We start from the raw sequence: 12,634 nt of genomic DNA on the forward strand, positions 1-12,634 counted from the left end.
GTAATTTAGTCTTTACCAGTGAAGACAATACTGGAAAGTGCACACATTACTGCAGCTTTGAGAACCCCACCACCACCACAAATATTCCTACATAAATATATAAAGTGTTGCTAAAAAAGGTGTTTGCAAATTCGTGTAATGCTGTTCATATGCCACTACATTTTACTTGTTATAAAGCCTTGCCATCTATGTTTAAAGAAGAAGTATAGCCAAAGCTCTTTTTGAGCTGGACTTCTTCTATGGATCACGGGAGTGCCATTCGCTTTGCACTCCTGTGACCCACCCGGTTCAGCCTCTCTGCAAGCTGCTGAGAGACTGAGCTTGCCGCCCCCAGCCCCTTCACAGTCCAGCACTTCAGTGAGCGAGGAGGGGGCAGAGCATAGAGCTGTGACTAACAGACAGTCTTTTTTTTTTTTTAGAGTCATACTTACCTAGGTGAATGCAGCATCTGTCCCCGACGCCTCTAAAACTGAGAACCGAGCAATCGACCACCGCCATTCGCTCAGTTCTCACAGCTCAGTGAGCAGAGAGCCTGCTCTCTGGTCTGCCCTGCCCCGCACGCCCCCCGGACTCACTGGAGCACTGGGCTATGGAAGGGGTGGAAGTGCTGGTCCAGGCATGTGGGCAGATCCAGACTCCATTGTCACAAACTTGCCCGAGCCTGGACCAGCTTTGTAACATCAGCCGACAGCTGAAAATAGTTTGAGTGCAGAACAAATTAACTTCTCCACAGGAGAAGTACAGCCAAACAAGCTTTGACTGTACTTCTCTTTTAAAAACATACCTAAGCCACAGTTTTTCGAGCAGGTTAAGGCGCCTTTGGCTTTTACTTCATTGGCAAGAATCGTAAATTTATTCTGGTCATTGAAATGAATAAATGCTCAAGTGCTAAACTCAAACGCTTAAGCACATCTGGCATTTTTTAATGCTCCTCTCCTGAAAGCGATTTTTCTGCATTCAGGAGGGAACTTTGACTGTCTCCAAAAGCCTAGGTGTACATGGACACATAGGGGGTTAATTCACTTTGCACTGGAAGTGCAGTTGTAGATCTAAAGGGGGACACGCAAGGAAAAAAAAAAAAAAAAAAAAAAAAGCATTTTTTGCTTGGACATGATTGGATAATAAAATCAGCAGAGCTTCCCCTCAGATCTACAGCAACTGCACTTCCAAGTGCACTTGTAGTGCAAAGTAGATTTGCCCTTAGTAAATCAACCCCATAGGCTTTTATTGTGATGCGTTCAGGGGCTTAGGCCAAAAAAAATGCCAAAAGTCCCAAAAAGTACAGTTTAGAAGCAACAGTGTGCGTGAACCCTTAGGAGCAGTGGTCTCCAAACTGCAGCCTGCGGGCCAAATGTGGCCCTTTGGGCACTATTCCACCAACTGATACCAATGATGGGGCACCATTCTCCCTACTGACACCATCAAATGAGGCACTATTCTCCCCATTGATACCAACACTGGCACACTTTCCCCCAGGGCATGTTCAACTCCCATTGGCCACAGTCTGGTCCCCCTAAACCCTGAAGGACAGTAACTGGTCCTTTGCTTAGAAAGTTTGGAACCCCCTGCCTTCAAAAGTGGATGTAAACCCTCTCCTATACCGTGAAGTGAACAGCTTCAGATGATACATAGATTAAACAAATCTCCCTACATATGTTTTACATGCATATCTGCTGTCTTCAGCTTTAAATATTCTTAAGAAAGTGCACATGGTGTTAGAGATTTTCTCTTCCTGTTCAGCACTGGGAGTGGATTCTTTCATAGCAGGATCTAGGATCTATTCATAGCAACCTCCATCGACACAAATTTCAGGCTGCTTTTATCTTGGTTGACGAGAACTTGTCAGACGTTATCATGCTGATCACAGAGCAAGGAAACAGCAGAAAGGCACTCAGGGCTTTGGAGAGAAAGAAAACACTACAGATATATGTGCTTAGGTCAAATTTCATGAATCAGGTTTACACTAGTAGTCCCCCCCCCCCCCCCCCCCCCCCCAAAAAAAAAAAAAAAGACTGACAGGTCAGAAGCCGCTGTACTAACTATCCAACATTAGTACATCTTCCCGGTTGTGCTACTGTGTTCTGACAGGGGAACGGTCCCCCACCAGAATACTCCAGTCAGCGCTCTCAGCGATTGGTTTAGAGTGCTGATCGGGAGCCGATCGGCAGATCTTTTTCTATCATACCACTTTGATATAAGCCAACTTGGCTTATATCAAAGAAGCCAAGTGGCTTCTAGAAATTTCACTACAATAGTTTCTGGTATTACTTCTCTTACAAGATCCAACACACACACAAAACGTTAGAATGAAAACCCCAAATAATTGCTAGGGCAGGTATTCAGAAGCCTGAGGATGTAAGCGGAGATACCTCACCAACAGTTTCATATAAAGACACAATCTCTGGCACATACCCAAAACTCAAAATTCAGTAACAAAATGGCCAAATGAAGCCAGACTCCTGGTTTTGAGCACTGCTTTGGTTATTAGGTTGTTACTCAAAAACAATAGTAAGCATCTCATACAGTAGAAGTATCTTGCTGGGCTACAAGCAGATATTGTCCGTGTTGGGAAATCTCCCAACAAGCAAAGCAATCCTTCACTCTTTAAGGGCTACTGCATGTGCACTAGATCAGAGTTTGTGCCTAGCTCTTTTACCCGATTAGTTCAGCTATTTCAGATATGCAAACTCTGCCTTGACTGACTGTAGTAAACTTTTGTTTTAAATTGACAAACCAGTATGATTAAAATAATCTACACTTTAAATCAGTTTAGCTTAAAAGCATGTAAACATGCAGTTTATCATAAAGTGTCACTAAACATTCCATCTTAAAATAATATACAGTACTAAATACAATTAACAGTTGTTTTGCATACCCCTTTTTTTTTTACTTTTTTTTTATTAATGTTCTCTCTGCGCTCTCCCCCCCCCCCCCCCCCCAACAGGGGGTACGAGCAGAGTACAATATATATATAATATTTTTATTTTTTTTTCACATGTAATACTCTACTCAAACTACAAATCACAGTATTCAATGTTCTGTACGGGCATTTCATTCACTCTGCCTGGTACCTCCTATAGATGCCTCATGTCCTGGTCCCCATCTGGCCGAAGCCTCATTGGGATGCGTGGGTGATGATTTTATCAACAGGAGGTTTACTTATTGTAACTGGCACTTATTGTAGTTGGGAGAGTGTCAAGGAGGCTGTCTACATTCCCACTTCTAGTGGAACTATGGAGAACAAATGTAGCCATCCTCTAAAAGAATGTTGGAGCAGAACCGATTTTAAACTTTATAGAATGTGCTGTCCAACACTGCTATTAGAAGGGAATGATGACTACAAATGAAGGTATTTTACAATTCTTTTAATTTAGACAGAAAAAAAAAAGATAGAAAAAGATAAATTTGGGTTTAGTGACACTTCATCGTGAAACACATTTTGAAAAATAGCAAAGTAGTGTTTATAGGTCAACTGATTATAAAATGAGACAAACAGAGAAACAACATATACAATCCCTGCTGTTTTCTCAGAGGTTAAGCGAATGGTTTCTGCAGCAGTAAATGATATTTGGGATATATCTTGTTCAGTCCGCAGCACAGTCCAATAGACTTTAGTCTGATAGGAGAGCAAGGAAGGCAACAGGGAAAATCAGCATTAAACATCTGCTGGTGACTTAGAAAGCCTCTGGAGACCTTTTGCTACCTAAAATACAAGACACGGAGGCCTTGAAATGGAATCACTTTATATAGATAGCATCAGGCACAATTGCTCTTTTCTTCAGGAAGGGCTAATCTTTCAGCTTTTGCATAGAGACCAAGCATGTGCCATTTAACAAATACATTTTCACCCAAATCCTTTAGTAGTTCTATTTCAGATGGTTTTATCCATGGCATGTGCCTTTTGCAAATCAAAAAGCAGTCACATGTAGATCCATGTGAGCTTCTTTATCAATGATTAGGCGCAAAGTGCAGTTGCCATAGCAACCAATATTTAACCTTTCATCGATTTACAGCAAAGATAATTGCAGATGATTGTTTATTGGTTACTGCATATTGCTTTGTGCCTTATTAAATGCACCAGAACATCTCCAAAGAACTGGAGATATGAACAGAGTGAATTTTCAGAGGTAAACACATTAAACATCTAACCTAGCATTTTCTCTGAGTTTGCAGACTTCTTAGTTACATGCTCTTATCATGGCTCAGTTTTCTCTGGAGTATGGTTTTACTACACAACACTACACTTATTCATGGTACTACTGTTTAGTCTAAATAGAACAAGCACTGCATGAACAGTATACATACATTAATTTCCAGTACAGAATGGTTATAATCTCCTAGATCCACAAGTAGAAGAAATGATGACTGAAAGCTACAATAGACAAAAAAAAAAAAAAAAAGACAAATTGTGTTGGATCATGGATCCCTTGTAATCTACAGAAGCAGCCGTCATGCAGAGCAATGGGACGGGCTTGATATTTTAGCAGCTGTGGTACTCTGTTCAACCTGTTGCATTAAAGCAATAGATACAGGAAAGTCATTGAATGGCTGTAGAACCTGTACTGACTATTCTGTCAAAGCCTGTTTGTTTTGGTTTTGTTATAGATGCTTACCAAAATCTGTAGCTGCTACTTTATGTAGTATTTGAACATTCAAAACAAGCAAGATAAATAAATTAAATTATAGCGGAATCTTCCAAAAGCCTCTATAGACAGGCACGCACTGCATAGACAATGGAGCAAAGCAATCAAAGACTGACCTACAGTATAAATCTACCTTGTCTTTCATGGAATGTGTGTGCATGCCTTCCTGTCTAAGCCCTCTTTTGAAAACGATCAAGCATCCTCTTGGGATCCACTGCATCACTTTGCTTAATTCCTACACTACCAGCCGCAAGCCCATCTCTCGTGGGCTGACGTACTCTGCTTTTTAATAAGTCACACATGACTCTGCTTTCATTATCCACATAAAACTCTCCCAGCACTCGCTCTTCCAGATTCCCTCAACATTCTACAGATGGAACATGTCCTTTCTGCAAATTCGTGCACCACGTCCATCTATAGCATTCTGTATTGATATTAGAATATTTTTACATCATTCACCCCTGGCCAAAAGGAGGCGGAAGCCCCATGATCAAAGAATTTAAGGGTGGCTTTTTACTGACCAAGTCAATTCCCTAGGTGCTAAAACAATGTCATGAGGAGCATCCTATAACCAAGGCAATTGCTTGGGTGCTAAAACAACATGATCAGGAGTACCCTATAACCAAGTCTATTGATTTTGTTATAAAATAACCTGATCAGGAGCACCAAGAAGCATCCTATACCCAAGTCAATTGGCTTGTAGGTAAAACAGCATGGATGAGGAGCACTAAGAAGCATCCTATAGCCAAGGCAATTACTTGGGTGCTTAGACAATGTGATCAGGAACACTGAGAAGTCAAAACAATTACTTTGGGGCTTAAACAACGTGATGAGGAGTACCGAGAAGTATCCTATATCCAAGTGAATTGATTTGGTGCTAAAACACTGATCAAGAGCACCAAGAAGCATCTTATAACCAAGGTAATTGCATGGGTGATAAGACAATGTGATCAGGAACATCCTATAACCAAGTCAATTGATTTGGTTCCAAAACAACCTGATAAGGAGCACCAATAAGCATCCTTTGACCAAGTCAATTGATTTGCTGGTAAAACAATGTAATCATGAGCATCCAGAAGCATCCTTTAACCAGGGAAATTGCTTGGGTACTAAAACAATATGATCAGGAACACCGAGAAGCTACTAAGACCAAGACAATCTCTTTAGAGCTCAAACAATGTGATAAGGAGTGCTGAGAAGCATCCTATACCCAAGTAAATTGATTTGGTGCTAAAACAACGTGATGAGCAGTACCGAGAAGCATCCTATGATCAAGCCAATTCCTTTGGTACTCAAACAACATGATGAGGAGCACGGAGAAGCATCCTATATGTGCACACTGGGATCCAGGAGGGCTGGTGTAGCCTCTAAATCAGCCAGCACACTCCACTGCAAGAGATTTGGCAGAAGCCCTCCTCATCCAGCAAAGCAATCTAGACAGCAGCAAACCACCCTATTATTAAGTGGCCACGGTTCCTGAGTGCGCACACTTCTAAACAATTCTAGTAACAGTCCACCCTGATTAATTATAATCGCTGTGTACTTATGCCTTCTGGCATTGCCTTTTCTCCCCTAAGCCCTTCCAACACAATAAAACGCTGTAAGGATCCAATGATACGAATGAAAGCATGCAGCCAGCTGGCAATGGGAGCTAATCATGCTGGAATTAATGATGTCACACCTCCTGATGTCTTCATCTACACACAATAAACACCGATCACTCTGTTTTTGTTTTTTTTGGGGGGGGGTGTAAAGGATGACAGTGTCTATACACATACACTCTCTGTAATAAACACTGTGATCGCGCTGTTTTGGGTGTCAGATCTAATGACAGCTTTGACAGTTGTGGTGGGAAAAGTTGCGGGAGCAGCCTACCTTCGCAGACCCCCACTTCGTACTCGGTGATGGAGTCGCCATTGAGCGGGGGGCGGATCACACAGCGCAGTCCCCTGTCGCATGCTCCATGCAGCCCGTAGACTCCCCCGCAGCTCTCGTTCTTCTGCCGGGCGCACATGAAGCAGCAGCCGCAGATCCCCAGCACGATACTCCCCGGGCAGTTCTTGGGCTCCTCGCACTTGGACTCGTCGCACGGTAAGCACACCAGAGCCCGGCTGGACACCGGCAGCAACGTCAGAAGCACGAAAAGCAAGTGGCACAGCCGCCGCAGCCCCCGGCCGCCCTCCTCCAGGTACATCCTTCCTTATTCCCTTCTGTACACCGACTGATACGGACAACCTCCTCCGCCTTTTGTATTCCGAGCGAGTACGCCTCACACACAGCCGACCCCTTCCTTCCGAACTTTCCCTCACACCGGAGAACGGAGCGGCATGGTGCGGCGCTGAGGAGAACTGACGCAATGACACCGCACGGACATGGAAACTTTCCTGCCACTTCAACTTCTCCACAAACTTCCTCCCCTCAGCCGCGGCTCATTCTTCTAGGAAAGGAAGAGCGGCGTTAGGAGCGGGCTGCCTCCCCTCACTGCGCTCCGTCTTTTCTTCTCCTCTCGCTCAGTCTTTTTACTTTTCTCCTCTCTCTTGTTTATCGCTCTTGGAGAAAACGCACCCTTAGCTGGCTCACGCTTCCTCCTCCCCTCGCCCGAGACGTCACGGACACGAGTTCACGCCCCCAAGCCAGCTAGCTTCCACCTTCCTATTGGAACGCTCGCCGCCGTCTCGCCCCGCCCACCTCCCCCCCCCCTCCACATATGGAAGGAAGGTAAAGCTTGGACAAGTTCAGAGCGCTTTGCAGTTTCGTGGATGGTCGGATCCCCCCTGTACTGTGTGTGTGCGTCAGCCGGAACCTACAAATGGGTCACACACGTAGATGGAGGATGGTGTGACTAGCTGGAGAATGACTGGAAAGGCTAGGACGCTTCCCATAGGTTTATAGAGGGAGCGGGGATTGGCAGTGACTGACATGGATGCAGCGCACATCATACAAGACAGACGTGTATGGGAACTCTCAGAATAAACTTCTCCTTAAGGCTTCGCTCACACCTATGCATTTTTATTGCATTTTGCAGATTTGCTCTACAGTCTATTGAACATGGTTTCCTATGGAATACTTCTGTAGTGAAAATATGCAGAAAGCACTGAAAATACATAGATGTGAATCAGGCCTAATACATAGCTCCCAACTGTCCCTGATTTGAGGAACTGTCCCTGATTTGGAGCAATATTCCTCTGTTCCTCTTTCCTCCTCATTTGTCCCTCATTTTGGTCTGATCTTTAAAGTTGTATATGAAATGCACTTTTTCTTTATCTTTTCTTTTCTTTTTCTTTAAAAAAGTGTTTCCCAGTGCTAAACCTTTCATCCAATTTCTAAATTGCTGCATTTGTACATTTTAAAAGCCAAAATAAAGGAATAGTAGTGGTAAAAAAAAGTCCTTGTGGATTTAATTAACCTTTTTTTTGGTTAATTCTCCTTAAAGGGGGTGTGGCAGGGGGGCGTGTCCCATGCCCACATACGTTTGGTAGTAGGTGTCCCTCATTCCCATCTCAAAATGTTGGGAGGTATGCTAATGGTGTGTTAAAGCGGAGTTCCACCCTAAAAAAAAAAATTACATTAAAAGACTCCTTTTAACCTAGAAAAAAATCATTTGGAGGGAAAAAAAATGTTATACTTACCAGAAAGGGCCTGTTGCTATGTAGTCCTCGTAATCTGCCTCTTCCTGGTCCGCGGAGCTCCTCAAGACTTCCTCCCTCGCCTATGCTCCCATCATTTCCCAGGAGTCTGTGGGCAGTACTGTGCTCGGTGCTATGGCTGTCGTTGAATCGCGCATGGGTGAGATCGAGAGGTGCATGCTGGTTACCCAGCATGCACCTCTCCCAAGGTATTCCAGGAAGCGATCTAGATTTGGCTTCACATGCCCACATTAAGGATGGAAACGGCCACAAATGGGGGCATAAAAGATAACAGTAAGATATTTTTTAACAAGTGATCTTAAACATTGTCTAGTCTTTTTGAAATTTAATTGCAATAATGATAGGATGCAAAAAAAATATATATATATATTTTTTTTTTTTCACTGGCACTCCGCTTTAAAGTGATTGTAAATGATCACCTTGTACCAGGGATGTGTCAGTCAGGGGAGGCAGGTGAGGCAAAAAAAAAAAAGGAAGATTGAGGGTCGTAGCTCAGTGATCTAGGGTCACAGAGACCCCAAATTTGGGGGGTAGGTAGCTGCAATCCTACCCCACCACTGGTCAAAGTGGTGCTCCTGCCACCTATAGTTCCAGAGATACGGGGCTTCTTGTGCAGCCTGTCAGAAGCTACATAGAGAGCAGGCAGTTTAAATACAAGCTGGCAAACTCTGGGGGTTTTTTACTAAAATTGGAGCATGCAAAATCTGGGGCAGCTTTGCATACAAACCAATCAGCTTCCAGGTTTTATTGCCAAAGCTTAAAGTGATACTAAAGCATCGTTTTTTTTTTAAATAACAAACATTTCATACTTACCTCCACTGTGCAGCTTGTTTTGCACAGAGTGGCCCCAAACATCCTCTTCTGGAGTCCCCCGGTGGTGCTGGTAGCTCCTGACCGCATTAGATAACCCCCTAGGAGAAGCGCTCTCCCGAGCGGGTTACCTTGCGGGCGCACTCTTGAGTCATTCATTCGGCCATAGAAGCCAAATGTATGACTCTGCCCCGGCGCCCACTTCATTGGATTTGATTGACAGCAGCGGGAGCCAATGGCTGTGCTGCTATCCATCCAATCAAAGCCGGGACTCCATGGAGAGAAGGACAGCGTGTCCCCGCCGAAGAAGATGAAGCAGCTCAGGTAAGTAAAATGGGGGGCTGTGGGGCCGGTGACTGCCAGGTGTTTTTTCACCTTAATGCATAGGATGCATTAAGGTGAAAAAGCACAAGCCTTTACAACCCCTTTAACTGAACAAGCTGAAGTTAAAAGGTGATTGGCTAGCATGCACAGCTGCATCAGATTTTGAGTGCACCTGTTTTAGTAAATCTACCCCTCTATTTGCAGCAGACTGAAAGGATGAGCTCATGGTGCCTCTACTCACTTCTTGTCAGAGGCACTGAGCTCAATGGACAGCTTGGAGACTTGGACCAATGGTTAAGTACCATTGGAACAAGCTGTCCAATAAAAATTCTGACACTTCTCTCCTACATGTAGAAATCATATTTTTTTTGCTAGAAAATTACTCCGAACCCCAAAACATTATATATTTTTTTAGCAGGTAAAAATATACACTGTCACTGTACTAATGACACTGGCAGGGAAGGGGTTAACATCAGGGGCAATCAAAGGGTTAACTGTGTGCCTAGGTTGTGCTTTACTACTGTGGGGAAGGTGCTTTACTAGTGGAAGATATGGATCAATGTTTCTGCTTTACAGAAACACAGTATCCATGTCTTCTGTACTGGCAGAACGGCAATCTGCCTTGTTTACATAGGCAGACTGGCATTCTGTTAGTGTACCGAACGATCAGCGGGATCCGCTGATCAACTCCCCCTGTTTAAAATCACAGCGGGAGCAAGCTGGTGCCCAAAACCCAGAAGTGCAGACCCAGGTATGTATATATACATATACATACTGTATGTGTGTATATATATATATATATACATATATATATATATATACATACACACACACACACAATGTGTACTGATTATATATTATATACGCGCTTCTGCACTGCAGGGCCGCCCTGTAGCAGTAAATTTGTCATGGTGCAGACAGGAAGCTGTTAAAATGGAAATGGAAGGCAAAACATTTGTGTATGGATTATAAATACCTTTTTTCCTCTTTTTTATAAGTGATCACATTCCCTATGTTCTTGACTGCATAAGAGCTGGAGGGGGAGAAACAGCAGCACACCGAGCTTCTCAGTGAAAGGGTGTGCTGGGGGAGGGGGGATGTCAGGATAAGTCTGCTCATTAGAGGAGAGCAGGCTGAGTTCCCAGAATAGCTAGAGAACTGACCAAAGGGTGTTCTCCTGTTTAATGCGGTCAGTTTTTAACCACTTGAGGATCGCCTGCCCGCAATGTACTGCCGATGGATGGCTCGTATAGGCAAATCGATGTACTGGTATGTCGCTGCCTGATTCTGGATTTAGGGCACTCCCTCCTTCCCCGACACCCTTTCTGATTCTGTCATAGTACACAGCGGGAGATTGTCAACAGGTCCCGGCCAATGATTCAAGGCCGAGACCTGCTGATCAGCTATGTCCAATCAGAGCCAATCAACACAGAGCTCTGTATATACAGTAGTTACATAGTCTGGTTAAAAAAAAGACACATAGGGAACGATCTCACTGTTTCTTCTCCATGCAAAGCAGGGATAAGAAACAAAGAGATATTTAGTAAAAATCAGTACACATTGTTAGGCACACATTTAAAGCAGTAGTAAACCACTGCAAAAAAAAAGGAAAAAAAAATTTCCTCTGCAAAATGATAGCTTACTAGCACATTATGAATTACTTACCTTAAAATGAAGCCCTCCAGCAGCGCACTGTCACCGCTAAGAGGGCTTCCATCTTCCCCCCCGGTCTTCTTTTCGGGCTCTGGCTGTGTGAGTGGCCAGGGCTGCGATGACATCACTCCCACACATGCACGCAGGAGCCCTCGGTTACGGCACGGTGCGCTAAAGGTCCAGCACGATATGCCGGACCTTCAGAGCGCATGCGCCAGTGACATCATCAGCTGCATCCAGGGTGAATATCTCCTAAATGGTGCATGTTTAGGAGATATTCATTTTACTTGTAGGTAAAAATCACAAAGCGGACTTTACTCCTGCTTTAACCCCTTGATTACCTAAAATGTCAACCCCTTCCCAGCCAGTGTTATTAGCATTGATCACTGTATTAGTGTCACTGGTGATATCAGTGGCAATTAGTTACCGCTCAGTATTGGCTATTCAGCATTTATCAGCGTTTTTGAGCCATAAGCTTTTGTGGGAGTATAGTTTTGCTGATAAACACTACTGCAAAAATACTGCAAAATTCATTCTACAGCTATAGCTTTATACAGTTAATGCTACTGGAGTTTTTGTAACGTCCAGTGTGCATGAGGCCCAATAGGAAAGCAGAGGGACTGGCAGGAAAACCAGAGATTTAACACAAAGGAAGTAATACAAAGAGAATGGGATACTTTTTCATACAAGTACATGGTACAGCAGGCACATATCAGGAATGTTGGGTTTACATATTCTTTAAATATACAATTGAGGCTTCCTGCACACTGGGGGTTTTATACACGATTTTCTCCTGGCAGGAGAAAAGCAGATTTAAAAACGCGTCTAAGCCACATTTTTGAAAACACGTTTAGGAGCCTCAGCCGTTTATTTATTCCATTGGCCAGAATGATTATTTATTCTGGCTACTGAAATGAAAAAAATTCTCAAGCACTAAACACCTCACATTTAGGTGCATCAGGTTTTTTATTTTTATGCTGAAATGCTCCTCTCCTGAACGTGACTTTGCTGAGGTTTTTTTCTGCCTTTTATTGCCCCTGCCTCTACACTCCTGTAAATACCTACAGTATGTGTGCGTGGACATTTAGGGGCTGATTTACTAAAACTGGAGAGTGCAAAATCTGGTGCAGCTCTGCATAGAAACAAATCTTCTAACATCTTGTTCAATTAAGTTTTGACAAAAAAAAAAAACAACCTGGAAGCTGTTTGGTCTCTATGCACAGCTGCAGCAGCATGGCCATCTTAACCACTTAAGGACCGAGCCTCTTTCTGAGATTTGTTGTTTACAAGTTAAAAACAGTTTTCCTGACGCCAACATGGCAGTATACATATGATATAGCTCCGCCCCTATATCCACCCACAGGACCTGTTTAGCTCTATAAAAGTCTGACTGCGAGCTACCTCCCCCATTCTCCTTTTTGTCCTCAAAGATCAACACCTACAGACCGTTATGCTCAGGATAAGCTCTTACCTGCTGACTATGTCGGAGTCCATCTGGGTTCAGACCTCTCCCAGCACGCAGGCCCATATCTTAGGCTGCTAAATGCACCAACAAGG

At 43.7% G+C, this 12,634-nt stretch overlaps 1 protein-coding gene and 1 long non-coding RNA gene across 5 annotated transcripts in view; one reads left to right on the top strand and one right to left on the bottom strand.

The window, feature by feature from the left end:
• Positions 1-7,311, bottom strand: part of CRIM1 (cysteine rich transmembrane BMP regulator 1) — a 1,688,666-nt gene extending 1,681,355 nt beyond the window's left edge. For 2 of the 4 annotated variants that reach the window (XM_073627709.1, XM_073627706.1), the window contains exon 1: positions 6,519-7,311. In XM_073627709.1, coding sequence (XP_073483810.1) covers positions 6,519-6,837 — 319 coding nt within the window. In that variant the 5' untranslated portion in view covers positions 6,838-7,311. The remainder of the gene's footprint in view (positions 1-6,518) is intronic. The other 2 variants (XM_073627710.1, XM_073627708.1) reach the window with 1 other exon arrangement.
• The window catches only part of LOC141140479 (uncharacterized), a 109,148-nt gene continuing 102,941 nt past the window's right edge, over positions 6,428-12,634 (top strand). The window contains exon 1 of the long non-coding RNA XR_012243947.1: positions 6,428-6,831. This is a non-coding gene — a long non-coding RNA (uncharacterized lncRNA). The remainder of the gene's footprint in view (positions 6,832-12,634) is intronic.

Source organism: Aquarana catesbeiana, linkage group LG04, assembly GCF_042186555.1.
Source record: "Aquarana catesbeiana isolate 2022-GZ linkage group LG04, ASM4218655v1, whole genome shotgun sequence".
In the NCBI taxonomy this organism is placed as follows: Eukaryota; Metazoa; Chordata; class Amphibia; order Anura; family Ranidae; genus Aquarana; species Aquarana catesbeiana.